Source organism: Balaenoptera borealis, assembly GCF_965194805.1.
Source record: "Balaenoptera borealis genome assembly, chromosome: 16".
Taxonomy (NCBI): Eukaryota; Metazoa; Chordata; class Mammalia; order Artiodactyla; family Balaenopteridae; genus Balaenoptera; species Balaenoptera borealis.
The window spans coordinates 24,437,938-24,454,306 of NC_138872.1; the positions used below are offsets into that span (position 1 = coordinate 24,437,938).

Here is a 16,369-nt window from a genome sequence, read left to right on the forward strand (position 1 = left end):
ACCCAGAGGTTTCTGGAAACCTATCTCCTTATTTCCTAGTCAGTATTGACCTTAGGACTGAACTTGATGTGATCATTTTTGACAAGGTGAATAGCCAGCTTTGGGGAATGCCTGGGCCAGGCTGGGCTGAGGAAGGTTCAAATTTAGGAATGTAAAGTGACATTTGTAGTTGGGTCAAAACTGAGGTGGGAAGACTTCCCAGCATGATGAGTGCCAAGGGAAACCTGAAGGGCCATTTGAACTGTAAGGTTTGTCAGGATCCTGTCTCCTTGCTGTGACAAGGATGAGAGTATATTCCACCATATGCCTCAGGAAGAGCTCTGGGTGGAATCTTAGGGCTGTGATTGCCCAGGGAAGGCTGGCTGCTGCACAGACGGCTGACCAATGTCCAGCTTTGTGTCCCTGGAATGGAATTTTTTTCTTTTTTTTCTTAATTTCTAACATTAAAAGAACTTTTTTTCCTCTCTGAGTGTAAAAATGATACATGGACTATGTAAAAAATTATGAAAAATATTAATAAAGTAAAAATTACCTGAAGTCTGTCTACATTGTGATAACCACAGTTGACATTTTTGATAACATTTCTTTCAGGTAATTCTGTGCATATAACCATATAGAGTATGAATGTCTAATTATACATGAATGGGGTCATAATATACCTCTTCCTTTGTAACTTGCTTTATTTTTCTTTCAAGAATGTGTGGTGAGCACCTTCCTATCCAGTTATAGATATGTAATTTTAAAAATTTACATTTTAAATTATTAAAGTTATCTACACTTATAATAAAATGCAAGGAATAGTGTAAAAGTTAGGAGAATGAATATTCTTTCCCTACCTCCTAATTCCGTTTCCCAGTGGTAATTGCTTTCAACTATTTTGTGCATAATCCTCCAGGTTTTGTAATGTATATGTAAATTTATATAAGTAGATGATTTTTTCTTACACAAATGAGATCACATGATACACAGTGGTCTTCCATGAGCACTTTTTTTTAAACAATTTTTTTTTTTTAAACAATTTTTTAAAGTTTTTTTTTTTGATGTGGACCATTTTTAAAGTCTTTATTGAATGTTACAATATTGCTTCTGTTTTAATATTTTGTTTTTTTGGCGGCGAGGCATGTGGGATCTTAGCTCTTCGACCAGGGATCGAACCCACACCCCCTGCATTGGAAGGCGAAGTCTCAACCACTGGACCGCCAGGGAAGTCCCTCCATGAGCTTTTTTAACTTAACTGTGTCATGAACATCTTCCCATGTCAGTGTGTGTGTGTGTGTGTGTGTGTGTGTGTGTGTCCTATTCCTTTCGGTGACTGTGCAGTATTCTGCTGAGTAGATGAAACGTGGTTCGTTTAACTAGTCCCCTATTGATGGATATTCAGATTTTTCCAATATTTTGATATATAAATATCTCACTGAATATTTCAGTAATACATCTTGGTATACTTGTTTAGCTGTTGCTAAAACATAAATTCCTAGAAGCAGATCAAAGTATATGAATATTTAATTTTATTTGAAATCTTAGTATTTTATTTTGTAAATGATGATGTTCAATGGCTCAAATATTCCATTATATTGGAACACTAGATTTAACCATGATCCTACTTTATTGTTATATTTTTTTTCTATTTTTGCTTTCACAAATAATACAGTAATAAGCATTTTTGCATTAAATCATCATCATATCAAGTAATATCATTAGGGAGCAATTATCAAGTCAAAAAGTTTGGATTTCTTTATGACTTAATTCATATTGCTAAAAAATTTCTTTGCAGAAAGATATATCAGTTTATGTTCTCACCATCAACATTCTACTATTAATAAAATTGAGGGTGGTCAGTTTTTACACATTTACTGGCCATTTATTTTTCTTTTGTGAATTGCCTCTTCCTTTCTACCTATATTTCTATTGGGTTGTTTGGTTTTTTCCTTGATTTTTTAAAAAAACATTGATTTATTTATTTATTTTGGCTGCACCGGGTCTTCGTTGCAGCATGCGGGATCTTTTTAGTTGCGGCAATGTGGACTTCTTAGTTGTGGCATGCAGACTCTTAGTTGCCGCATGCATGCGGGATCTAGTTCCCTGATCAGGAATCGAACCCGGGCCCCCTGCATTGGGAGCCTGGGGTCTTACCCACTGGACCACCAGGAACCCTTTCCCTTGATTTTTGTAGGTGTTCATGCATCTGTTCATTAATTTTTTGAACCAATAAACAAATATTTGACCACCTACTATGTGTCAAGTACTATTCTATGTGCTGGAGATAAATGCAGCAATGAACAAAGACCAAGATTATACTCCAGTCAGGGGGAGGGGTGCAAAAAGTAAACAACTATGTCATGTGGAGATAGTGCTATAGAAACAAAGCAGGTAATAAGATGGTGAGTTTAAGGAGTGCTGTTTTTATATGGATAGTAGGGAAGATCTCTCCGTGAATAGAAACCTGGAGTTCATGAGGAAGCAAGCCATTCAGAGAGCTTCCTGGGGATGAGAACTTCAGGTAGAGGGCACAGTAAGTCCTTCATACATTCTGGATATTGACTGTTTCCCAGAATATCACTTGCCTTTTATGGTTGTTCATAGTGTCTTGTACAGAAAATTTTAACATTGTTAAGGTCAAACTTGTCAATCTTTTCCTATTCATGACTTCTGGGTTTTATGATTGAGAAGAACTTTTCTATCCCCAAATCGTAAAAGTATTCCCATAGATTAACTTATACTATTTTTTTTTCCATAAATTTATTTATTTATTTTTGGCTGCGTTGGGTATTTGTTGCTGTGCATGCGGGCTTTCTCTAGTTGCGGCGAGCAGGGGCTACTCTTCTGTGCAGTGCACGGGCTTTTCACTGCGGTAGCTTCTCTTGTTGTGGAGCATGGGCTCTAGGTTCGTGGGCCTCAGCACTTGTGGCACGTAGGCTTGGCAGCTGTGGCTCATGGGCTCCAGAGCGCAGGCTCAGTAGTTGTGGCGCGCAGGCTCAGTAGTTGTGGCACAGAGGCTCAGTTGCTCCGCGGCATGTGGGATCTTCCCGGACCAGGGCTCGAACCCGTGTCCCCTGCATTGGCAGGCAGATTCTTAACCACTGTGCCACCAGGGAAGTCCCCACTTGTACTATTTTTATACTTTGGTTTTTAACATATCAGATAATTTACATATCATAAATGTATGAGGTATAATTTACATATCATAAAACTCACCCATTTTGAATGTACAATCTAATGATTTTTAGTCAACTTAAGGTTGTATAACTATTACCACAATCCAGCTTTAGAACTATACTTTGATTTTGTTATACATAGCTTTTAGTATGTCTGAGATTCATTTTAGCTTGGTGTAAAGTTTAAGACCTAACTTTTTTTTTCTTTGCCCATTGATTTGAAATGTCTCCCTTACCACATGCTAAACTTCCATGTACACCTGGACCTGATCCTGGTCTCCCTGTTCTAGGGGTCATAAATAGGGTTTTATTTGGCCCATGGAGTTTTAAAAATTGAGTGATTTCACATAAAAACCCAGACTTTTGGCCTTTCTGGAAAAACTAGACAATTCAGCAACAATCTGAAGGAGGCGAGTAGAGACCACTCCTTGTAGCTGGGCATGGGGATGGTGACCACAATCACAGTTTGCCAGGAACAGTCCCTTTACACGCCTGCTGTCCCGTTGTAATTAATAGCATCCTTTCATTTTTAAAAGTTCTGGTTTGGGCAATAAGTTATGGGTCACAATCTCCACCATTCCTTATTGCATCACACCCAGCATTCCTCTTTCATTTATGTTACAAGACCCCCTCCCAGGAAGAAAAAAGGAGAGGAGATGCCATGATCCTGACACAAAAGTTTGCCAAAAAAATGATTACCTGGGCTCAGAGTAGAACAGAACATACTATCTGGTGGGGAGAAATCAGGACGAGTCCTCTGACAGAGAATATGATGTCACAATTTACCAATCCTTTTCCCTTCCATTATTTCATTTAACATCACAACAACCTACCCAGTTACACAACTTACCTAGTTTGTTACTGTGCGTCTGTGTATGGATGTGCTGTCTTTCCTGTAACCCGCATTTCAAAACAGGGACCTAGTTACTCTGCTCTGCTCACCACTGTTTTCTCAGGGACCGTTCGGTGCTGGGCGCAGAGCTGGCCCCAAGGAACTATTTCCTGGCTGAATAGGCTCCCAGGAACTACTGACTGAATGAACTAATGAGGAAATTGAGGCTCAGAGAGGTCCATGGCAAGTCAGAGGCAGAAAGAAGCAGGCGGGAAATCAGACCAGACGGCCTGATTCCTGGTCTGGAATCCAAGATCTTTTCCTAGCCAGTTGGCTGTAACCTCCCCCAAATAGGCAAGAAATGGGAGAATGCACACGCAGGGACCTGTCTTCGACCTCGGGGGACCTCACTGAAATGCTGGACGGAGGGGCCAGAAGGATAAGTGGCGCAAGAAACGCCACATCGCTCTCTCGCACCTGCCCTCCTGAGAGCAGGACTACATTTCCCAGCAGTCCCCGCGGCGCGCACGGCCCCTGCCACGCGTCTTGCGCCTCTGCCGTCGGCCCGCTGGGGGCGCTGCGGCGACCCCTCCGCCGCCCCGTAGGAATCTCCGCGGCCCCGGGGCCGCTTGCTTCCTGTTTGTCGGACGAGGAGACATGGCGGCGGCGCCGGCGGCTGCTGGGTCTGGGGTCGGCCGAGGGCGACGGGCGGCGGCAACTGTGGCGGCTTGGGGCGGATGGGGCGGCCGGCCGCGGCCTGGTAACATTCTGCTGCAGCTGCGGCAGGGCCAGCTGACCGGCCGGGGCCTGGTCCGGGCCGTGCAGGTACGAAGCCGGCCCGGAGGGGCGGGGCGGGGTGGACCGGGCGGGAGCTGGCGGGGGGCCGGGCAAGAGGCCTTTCCAGGCCGCCGCTGTACGGGCCCGACCCCTCTTGGCTGGCCGCGGGGCCTCCCTGTGGGCTGTCGCGACGCTGTCAGCCGCGGCGGGGCAGTGGGCAGCGGCAGGCTAGAGGCTCCGGGTTAGGGGCCGAGCAGGGCTGGGCTGCATCGGGCATTGATGGCGTGTACGAGTCCTAGGCCCAGCTCCTGGATCCTCCCTTCCTTGCGCCACGTCTGCACGTCTGGGGGACCCTGGGCGAGTTTGCTGTAGCCTCTACGGGCCGCGAGTTTCTTCCCCGTGACTTGGGCGGTGGGTCATCACTGCAAACCCCAAACGGTTCGCAAGCCATCATAAATGTCATTCTCTCAGAGAGGCCTTTCCTCGACACAACCCTCCCCCTTCTAAAGTGGGTCCCCATTGTTATTCAGTTACAGGCCTGAATTCGTTCCGTTCACATTACTTTCTTAGTCTGTAATTACATATTTCTTTGTTGTCTATCCTTTTTCTCGCCTGTATCCCACGTTAGGCTGAGCTCCAGCGGATGCAGGGACTGTATCTCGTTTGCCAGAGTAGAGCGTCATGGTTAAGAGCTAGGGCTCTGGAGTCAGGCCTGGATTCAGAACCCTGCTCTCTCTTGCTTGGGCAAGTTACGTTTCTGTGACTCAGTTTCCTGATTTGTAAAATGGAGATGATAATTAGTAACCTACCCGTTAAGGTGTTGTGGGCATCGAAGACAATTGTGTAAAGCGTTAAATGCATTTCTGGTGCACAGTAAAAAGCTGAAGAGTAATCAGTTAAAGCTATAATTGGTATCTGGCTTATAATAGTGCCCAATATATGATTAGTATTTTTTTTTTTTTTTTTTTGAGTGAATGAAGGACACTGCTTTAGGGCAAAGCAGGATGAATAAACCTAGGCTGCTCGCTCCTCTACTCCACCCGCCCCCATGTTCCCAGAACTTACGTTGCAAACACACCTGTAAAACATTGGCTTAATTTAAGGACAGCTTTTGCATAAAGAAACTTTTTAAGTAAATACAGGAATAGTAATAAAGTGATTGGTGGGAGTGGAGTGGGAATTGGGTAGATGAGGGAGAGAATGAGAATGAGACTTTCCACAGTATAACTTTATATAAGAACTTAATTTTGAACCACTTCAGTATTACTCACATGGTTAAAAGGACAGAATATAAGATAAAGACCAGGTGGTCTGTGTTTGTAGAGGGTTACAGATGAAGAAGCAGTTCTGGGTGAACAGTATTTTCCTGAACATCAGTTGACCATAGATGAGCAACTTTTTTCCCTTTGCATTCTTCTCTATCTGCTGTAAGATTCTGGAAATACTTGCTCTATCCTTTAACCCAAAGACCCTTAACTGAGCTGGGTATGTAGGAATGGGCAGAAAGGGAACTAACTCACCTTTACTGAGCACATATTTTGGATCAAGCATTGTGCATGGTATACAGTGTCTTTATTTAATTCTCAATCTTTTGAATCAAGTGTCGGGACTCATCTCAACACAGATGAAGAAACTGAGGCTCAGAAAAATTAGGTAATTTGCTCCTAAGCACTCGTCTTGATAATCCTCTATGTTCTGAGGGCAATAGGGAGCCACGGAAGTTCTTTAACTTAATGAATGGGGAAATTTAGTACACTTAATTTGTTTCTAGTGCTGGATGACTTGGAATGGGAGGAGACTGAAGAAGCTCACCAGATAGAAGGTGCTGGAATGTTCTTGAGCCTGGTCTAGTCTGGTTATTGTGGTAATCAGTAATTGTATACAGACAGGAGTGGGAGCTATTTCAGAGGTTGAGATGGAGGTACCTTCCCAAAACTATAGTGAAGATAAAGTGGGGAACTTCATCTTTCAGATGTGTCCTTTCTTAGTCACTTTCTTTGATCTCTTCCTTGCTACACCCCCACGTTGCAGAATAAATTATATCCTCACAAGTATTTCCATAGCACAGTAAGCATATCCATTATGGCATGTGGTATACTTGGAAAGACCAGATTAAAATTTTTTTTCTTTATGTTTTAAACACATAAAATTTACCTTCTTAATCATTTTTAAGTGTGCAGTCAGTAGTGTCAAGTATTCACATTGTTGTGAAACAGATCTCCAGAATTTTTTCATATCGCAAATCTGAAACTCAACCCATTAAACAACTACTTTTTTCCCCTCCCCCATCCCCTGGTAACCACCATTCTACTACTTTCTGTTTCCATGAATTTGATTACTTTAGATACCTCATATAAGTGGAATCATACATTGTCTTTTTGTGCCTGGCTTATTTCACTTAGCATAATATCCTCAAGGTTCATCCATGTCGTAGCATGTAACAGGATTTCCTTGGAAAAGACCAGATTTTGAAGTAAGATGGACCTGGATTGAATCCTAGTTCTGTCAGTTATAACTAGGTTATATTATTTAACCTCTCTAAACCTCAGTTTCATTATTTCTAAAATGGCTGTAGTAACATCTACCTCATAGGGCTGTTAGGAGGAGTGAAATAACATGTCTAAAAAGCTTGGCCAGTGTGTGGCACATAGTAAATGTTCAGTAAATAGTTGCCATCAGCTCATAGCTATCAGACTGGGCTTCTTGAGAGACTGTGTCTTATTTTTCTTTGTGTCTGCAGAGGCTGAAATACTTGAAATACTGTATGTGAGGGCTCTGTCCTCCTCCTCCTCAGTCCTGTCTCTTTGTCTATCCCAAACAGTCACATGGCTTTAAGGAGTTCTGGAGTCAGATTACCTAGGTTTAAGTTCCAGCTCTGGTACATATTTGCTATGTGTCTTTGGACAAGTAGCGTAATCTCTTTATGCATCAGTTTCTTCATTTTTAAAATAGAGATAATCATGGGACCTAACCTGCTAAAGCTGTGGTAAGGACCAAGAGCGTTTATACATATAAAGCACTTAAAATGGTGTCTGAAATATAGGAAGCATGCTATAAAGATTAGCAACTATCGTTTTTAGCGAAACTATATTCTGATAGATCCTAAATCTGTGTTTCCATCCTGGTTTCTCTCTTTAGCTCCAGTTGGATATATCCAGATACTTTCTCAGGATCTCCACCTAGGTGTCTAATGGTCACCTCAAACTTAATATGGCAAATACAATTCCTGATTCCTCTTGCACCAAACCTGATCTTCCTCAAGTCCCAAACGGAACTTGAGAGAAGCCTGGGAGAAGACCCCAGGCCACATGATTTAGAATGGGCCTGTCCTACTTGGATTTTAATGTGCCTTATTTTCATCTCTCCCTTTCAATTTGACCTCTATCAAGGTAATAAAATATGCTGGTATGATGCTTTAGCATTTACAGAGCCTGTTCACATTTATCAGCACATTTGATCCCTAAAGCAAATCAGGTCTTATAATCCCTTGCTTAAAACCCTCCAGTGGCATCCCATTGCAGTTGGAATCAAATCCAGATTCCTTTCCAGGGGTGCACAAGACTCTGCACGATCAGTAGGAATTGAGGGAAAGGGATAGACTAGGCAAAGCAACTCACACAGGTCATGACCCACCGCACCTAGAGATGTTACTGCAGTTTGGCAATCTGGTGACAGGCTAGGTTATGGCATCCTGTTTTGTTTCCCAAATTTCTGGTCATTGCTTCCTTCGTGATTATTGGCATATCTAAATTCTACCTGAGTGTTACTTCATATATATTTTTTCAGATTGACTCCTCTTTTTTTTTTTTAATTTCAATTGGCACAATTGTTTTAACCTTGTTCTGAGCATTAGCATTTGAAACCTAGCGGTTCAAGTCAAATACAGTCTTCCTTTGCCTGTCAAGGATAATTTGATATCGAAAACCCCATATATAGGATAAATTCTCATTAATTAAAAATATGAATAATATTTAAACAGTTTTTGTATTCGCAAACCATAAAATTCATTCTTATATTAAAACAAATCCCATTAAAGTAGACACAAGCATTCATTGGTTAATGTTTGTTATCAGAATAATATAACAGTGTATTTAATCTTCATTAATTAAAGGTATTTAATCTTCATTAATTATTCTTTAAGAAGGCTATTTACTTGCACTTAATACATTTTGAGGCATTAGATATCTTAGGACTAAACAAGTAAGATATACATTTTATGTTTATGGAATTCAGCCTTTAATTATTTAAAAAAGAAAAGCAGTAAAGACAAAAACAAGTCAATGAAAACTGTAAATGTCTGGAAGTGTCACATTCACTAAACAGGTTGACAGCTTAGGCAGCATGATGTAAGAGATTATCACTCCTGTAAACTGTCAAACCACAAGTATTCTGAGAGAAGAAACCCATACAACATCTGCCAAAAATTCAACTTTGAAGATGCCTGGATGGTGGCTCTTTTCATCACACTACTCAGCTGTTCACAAGGGAAACAAAATCCAGATGATTATTTTTATTTTATTTATTTATTTATAAATTTATTTACTTTTGGCTGCCTTGGGTCTTCGTTGCTGCACGTGGGATTTCTCTAGTTGCGGCGAGCAGTGGCTACTCTCCGTTGCGGTGCGCGGGCTTCTCATTGCGGTGGCTTCTCTTGTTGCAGAGTGCAGGCTCTAGGCACGCGGGCTTCGGTAGTTGTGGCACGCGGGCTTCGGTAGTTGTGGCACGCGGGCTCTAGAGCGCAGGTTCAGTAGTTGTGGCGCACGGGCTTAGTTGCTCCACGGCATGTGGGATCTTCCTGGACCAGGGCTCGAACCCATGTCCCCTGCATTGGCAGGTGGATTCTTTTTTTTTTTTTAATTAAATTAATTAATTAATTTTTATTCTTGGCTGCGTTGGGTCTTCGTTGTTGAGCATGGGCTTTCTCTAGTTGCGGCAAGCGGGGGCTACTCTTTCGTTGAGGTGCGCAGGCTTCTCATTGCAGTGGCTTCTCTTGTTGCGGAGCACGGGCTCTAGGCACATGGGCTTCAGTAGTTGTGGCACACGGGCTCAGTAGTTGTGGCTTGCAGGCTCTAGAGCGCAGGCTTCAGTAGTTGTGGCTCACGGGCTTAGTTGCTCCGCGGCATGTGGGACCTTCCTGGACCAGGGCTCGAACCCATGTCTCCTGCATTGGCAGGCGGAGTCTTAACCACTGCACCACCAAGGAAGCCCCAGTAGGCAGATTCTTAACCACTGTGCCACCAGGGAAGCCCAAGATGTTTATTTTTAAATGGGAGTAAATGCCTTGTGAGACAAACTAGTAGTAGTAAAAGAAATTCCATGTGAAGTTGAATATTTTGCATACGATTTGGAGGATCTCTGGGTATCATGAACCTTGTAACAAATAACAGCAGTGCCCCCACTTTTCACCGCCAAGTTCCACCCTCCCCAGGCAACCACTGCCCACACTGTAGCTGTTTTCTTTTGTAGGGCAAGAGTCCAGGAAACAGGAAAGCCAGCATTCTAAATAACATGCTTATAAGGCTATTTCTTGACTTCACAGTTTTAGAGATTATCTGTTTTCTTCCTCTTGTAGAGATTAGGATTTAATTCACAGCACCCTGTGCCACACATTTGGCCTCCATCATTTTCCTTATGTAGTTATATCAGTTTTGGCTGTTGGTGTTAAGTATTTACATTATGATGATAGTGATGAGATATAATTGTTTATAGCAGAGCCATATAGTATACAACATTTGTATTTGTTCTGTATAATTTGTTTTTCTTAGAGTTAAAAGCTGCCCTTTCTCCCCCTACTTTTTAAATTGAGTCACAAATATAGTAGAATTCACCCTTTCAGTGTATAGTTCTACAAGTCTTGACAAGCACACACAGTTGTGTGGCCACCACTACAGTTAGGATTTAGAAATTCCCTTGTAGTAGTCAACCCCTTCCCCACCGCCCTCCTTTGGCAACTCCTCATCTGTTTTCTATTCTGTTAATGCTATTTTACTGCCTATCATAGAAGTGGAATCATTCCATATGTAGCATTTTGAGTCTGGCTTCTTTCACTAGTATAATCATCCTTATAAAATTTGCTTTTCTTTTTGTTTACTTACAATTTACTACCAAATTCTAAAACTCCTACTTTTTTTTTTTTTTTTTTTTAAAGAAATCCTTCTTGGAACCCTCTGTCCTCCAGTTTGAACTAGTTATTTGCTAGAACAGCTGTATAGCTGAATTCTTGGGATTTCCCTTCACCAAATTCAGGGCATTTTATTTCTTTTTCTCATGTTTTGGATCTCTGTTTTATGAATCCTGTTTTCCTTTTTCTTGGGGGAGTACATTCTCTAGTAGCCTCCTAGGAAAGCCTACGTGGGAGGTAACTTTTTTTTAAAGCTTGCATGTCTGAAAATGTCTTTTATTCTTATACTTGAGTATTTAGTTTAGCTGGGTATAGAATTCTAAGTTGGAAGTTATTTTCCCTTAAATTTTTAATGGCATTATATTATTCCATTGTCTTTAAGTATTTGGTGTAGCTGTTTAGAGGTTCTGTTCTGATTCCCTGTCCTTTGTGCATGGCCTATTTTCCCACTCCTCACTCCCTAAGCATTTTTAGGATCATCTCTCTTTCTGGTATTCTGAAATTTAACTATGATATGCATTGATGAAAGTCTTTCTTTTTATTCATTGTGGATACACTTTGTGTAGATATACATTAAAATATATAACAACTATAATAAAGTCATGTCTATCACCTGACATTACCTAACCCCCTCTGCAAAATGATTGCACTAAGTGTTCTCTTAGGATCTTCCTATTTTTGAAAGACATTTTCTCTCCTGTGAAGTTCGGGCTGTGATTGCTTTGGAGAGCTTCATGGAATAGGTGAGACTTGAGTTGGTTCTGAAGAATGAGTAGAATTTTAACAGTAGCAGAGATATTTCTGAGACTAAGAACACCACTGAGAAAGTCCTCATAACCAGCCATTAGAAGATGGAAGAGAAAGTGAAGTGCTCCTGTGGGACATAGGTGGGAGATAAGTTTAGATATTTGGGAATATAGTGGGGAGGGTAACTAACATTTATTGAGCATACACAGTTTGTCATTGTGCAGGTACTTGGGTTTTTTTTTTTTTAAGTTTATTGTTAAATATTTGACCTACAAAAAGCGGTAATAAGTAATGCCAGTGTGTTACAACAATAAACATGTACCCACGACCAAATTTGAGGAGTTACCAATATATTTAATGCCCCTTTCATATCAATCCCTCCCTGCCAGAGGTGCTTGTTTTGAATAGATAACATATGCACATGTACAAAAGGGTTACAGAGAAAAGTAAGTCTCCCTTGCAAACAGCCCATTACCACCTCTACTAGCACCCTCCAGTTCTACTCCCAGAGGCAACTATGGTTTTGATTTCTTGTGTATCTCTCTATCTAAGCTTAGGAAAGCAGATATGTCTCTATATGTTTGTCCTTACACAAGTGATACTGTACTATACGCACTGTTGTGCATCCAGCTTTTTTCACTTAAAATATATTTTAGAGATCCTTCCATAATCAGTACATACAGATTATTTTGTTTTAGGTGTTTACAAAACATTTTGTGTTGAAATATACAAATAAAAATGCACAAAAAATAAAGAATAGCCCAATGCAACTTCCAACATTGCATTTAGTCGTACTAGTTTTCATGCTCTATGTAAATAGAATCAAACTGTGTGTACTGAGTCTGCCTTCTTTCAATCAACATTGTGAAATTCATCCATGATGATGGGTGAAGCTGTAGTTCATTCATTTTCATTTCTGTATAGTATTCTGTGGTATTAAACCACAGTTAATTCATTGTACTTTTGATGAGTATTTGGGATCTATCCAGTTTTTGGCTATTGTGAATAATGCTTATGTGAACATTCTTGTACATGTCTCTTGACGTGTATATGCACAATTTCTTTTGGGTATATACTTAGAAGTAGAATTGCTGGGTTATACGATATACATAGGTTCAGCATCAGCAGCTGTTGCTGAAGTTTCGCAAGTGGTTGTACTAATTTACAATCCCACCAGCAGTGTATATGAGTTCCTGTTGTTCCATGTTCTCGCTAACCTATGGTACTGCCAGTCTTTTTAATTTTAGTCATTCTAGTGTGTGAGCAGTAGAATCTCATTATGGTTTTAGTTTGTGTTTCCCTCATGACTCATGAAGTTAAGCACCTTTTCAGAAGTTTACTGGCCATTTGGACATTCTCTCTTGTGGATTACCTGTTCAAATCTTTTGCACATTTTTCTGGTGGGGTTTTTCTTTCTTTTTTTTTTTTTTTTTAATTGATTTGAAGTTCTTTTTATTCGCTGGATATGAGCCCTTTGTGGTGATGTTTTGCAGATATCTTCTCTTATTTGGTGACTTGCCTTTTTAGTCTCTAAAAAGATCTTTTTTTTTTCTTTTTTCTTTTTTATAAATTTATTTATTTATTTATGGCTGTGTTGGGTCTTTCGTTTCTGTGCGAGGGCTTTCTCTGGTTGCGGCAAGTGGGGGCCACTCTTCATCGCAGTGCGCGGGCCTCTCACTGTCACGGCCTCTCGTTGCGGAGCACAGGCTCCAGACGCGCAGGCTCAGTAGCTGTGGCTCACGGGCCCAGTTGCTCCGCGGCATGTGGGATCCTCCCAGACCAGGGCTCGAACCCATGTCCCCTGCATTAGCAGGAGGATTCTCAACCACTGCGCCACCAGGGAAGCCCTAAAAAGATCTTTTGATGAACAGAAGTGCTTTATTTTAATATGACTCATTGTATAACTATTTTCCTTTATGGTTAGTGCGTTTTGTATTATGTTTAATAAATCTTTGCCTACCCTTCTATTTATCTTCTAGAAGCTTTATTGTTTTGCCTTTTCCATTTAAACATACACTCCACTTGGAATTTATTTTTGGATGTGGTGTGAGCTTTTCAATAGAGATACCAAGTTGACTTGTTATTTATTGAAAAGTCTTTTTTGTCCCTCTAGTGCTCTGTAGTGTTTGTTTTCACGTCTGTTTCATGTCTGTTCTGTTTCTCTGTCCATTTACCCGTACACTGATATCACATTGTCCTATTTTCTGTAACTTTATATGTGTTGATTTTGGTTATAGAATATTGAATCAGAAGAGTAGCTTCTACTTATCTTCAAGATTCCTTTGGCTCTTCTAGCCCCTTTGCCATTTCCATATACATTTTAGAATGAGCTTGTACATTTTTACAAAAAAATTTTGATTGGGATTGCCTTCAATCTGTTCAGAACAACACATTCATTCTCTCTCTCCTGCCCTTACTCCTCTTTTTCTCTGATCTGGTCTCCCTTAATCTCTCTTGATAATGTTTTATGTATGTAGTTTTCTATATAGTGGTCTTGCATAACTTTTGTTAGATTTATTCCTTGGCATTTGACATGATTTGATGGTATTGTAAACAGTGTTTTTAAAATTGTGTTTTCTCACTGTAGCTATAAGATAAAAACAAGATTGATTTTTGTATTGCTTCAGCATTTATATTGCTCCTATATTTTAATACTTTACCTTTAGATTATTTTGGATTGTATATGTATACAGTCATCTGCGAATATCATATCTGCAAATGAAGCTTTTATCCTTTCTAATCTTACATCTTTTTTTTTTTCCTTGCCTAAATGTGCTATTTGGGATGCTCCAGTACAGTGAATTGAATTGGCATGTTCCTGATCTGAGAGGGAGAGCCTTAAACATTTAACCATTAAGTATGATGTTTGCTGAAGATTTTCTGTAGATACTGTTATTAGTTCACTTCTTTTCTGAGTTTGAGTTTATGACGTTGAATTCTATCAATGCTTTTTCTGCATTGAGATGTTCATATAATTGTTTTCCTTGTGTTATTAATGTGATGAATTACATTGAGTAAAATTTTCAGATATTAAACCAAATCTGAATTTCTGATTCAAAATTTCATCCTTTTTATAGATTGCTAAATTTGATTCACTAATTTTTTTATTAGGATTTTCATCCTTCTGTGTTCATGAGTGAAAGTAGCCTATAATTTTCCTTTCACCGGGTTTTGGTATCAAGTTTATCCTGGCCACTAGTCATAGCTTTAGTTGGACCCCACGAAATTTGATCTGTAGTGTTTTCATTGTCATTTATTTCAGAATAGTTTCAGATTTCTTCTTTGACCTATGCATTTTTTAGAAGAGATATTTCTTAATTTCCAAACATTAGGGTTTTATAATTATCTTTCTGTTACAGATTTTAGGCTGACTGCACTGCAGTCAGGGAACATAGTCTGTATTTCAGTTCATTTAAATATGTTGAAATTTGCTCTATGGCCTAGCAACCGGTCATTTTGTAAACGTTCTGTGTACTTGCAAAGAATGTGTAGCGAGTAGTTATTAGATGTAGTGTCAATTTCTGCTGTGAAGCCATCTGGGATTTTGATAGGAACTGCAGTGAATCAATATTGAGGGTATTGCCATATTAGAAATATTAAGTCTTCCCATCTTTGAACATGGATGACTTTCCATTTCCTTTTTTTACTTCTTTAATTTCTTTCAATGATGTTTTGTAGTTTCATTGTACAAGTCTTGTATCCCTTTTGTTAAATTTATTCATAAATATTTTATTCTTTTTGATGATGTTGTAAATGGGATTGCTTTCTTTTTTGTTTTTTTTTTGTGATTAATTTGTGCTTTTATTTGCCAGTATAAATACAGTAGCCTGCAAATTTTTTAATCTAAAAAGTACATTTTATATCACAATCCAACACACACAAATATATAATATGTATACATATGTAAAAGTGAAACAGAAGTTTTGCCAAAAACGTCTACCCTGCGTGTTAATTCTTTTTAAGACTTTTTTTTTTTCAACCAAGGCTGAACTGCCCTGACACATCATAATCACCAAAGTCCCTAGTTCATCTTAGGGTTCACTATAATGAAGTGAATAGTGTTGCACGTTCTATGGGTTTGGACAAAAGTATGATGACATAAAATCATTATAATGTCATACAAAGTATTTTCACCACTCATAAAAACTTCTGTACTCTGTGTATTTATCTCCCCTCTTCCCCCAAATTCCTGGCAACCATTGATCTTTTTATTGTCTCCATTGTTTTGCCTTTTCCAGAATGGCATATAGTTGGAATCTATTTTTCTTTTTTCCTTGAAGACCATAAGACCACTTATGACCCACCCATGCATGGACCGGACAGGCTCTAGATGGCAAACTCCCCCACTAAATACTGTAGGTTTCCTTCCAGTACTGAGCCCTGTCCCACTGGTCCTGCCCGGTAGCCACGTAAAAGTGCAGAGGGATACATATTGGGTACTTGTTCATAGGAAGGCTACAAGTTTTGTGCCCCTTGTCACAGTGAACCCAAGTTCCTGTTGGGTGTGTTATAAACAGACGAGCCATTTCTTCAGACCCCTGCTCTGAGCACACCCATGGGATTGCTTTCTTATTTTCACTTTTGGATTCTTCATTGCAGGTGTGTAGAAATTCAGGTGATTTTTGTATATTGATTTTGTATCCTGCAATCTTGCTGAACTCATTTATTAGCTCTAATAATTTGTGTGTGTGTGTGTGTGTGTGTGTAGGGGTTCCTTAATATATTCTGTATGCAAGA

The 16,369-nt window shown here is 39.9% G+C and overlaps 1 protein-coding gene across 1 annotated transcript in view; it reads left to right on the forward strand.

Moving 5' to 3' along the window:
* Positions 1-4,595: 4,595 nt before the first annotated feature.
* TRPC4AP (transient receptor potential cation channel subfamily C member 4 associated protein) overlaps positions 4,596-16,369 on the forward strand; it is a 74,503-nt gene continuing 62,729 nt past the window's right edge. The window contains exon 1 of the mRNA XM_082362342.1: positions 4,596-4,812. Coding sequence (XP_082218468.1) covers positions 4,645-4,812 — 168 coding nt within the window. The 5' untranslated portion in view covers positions 4,596-4,644. The remainder of the gene's footprint in view (positions 4,813-16,369) is intronic.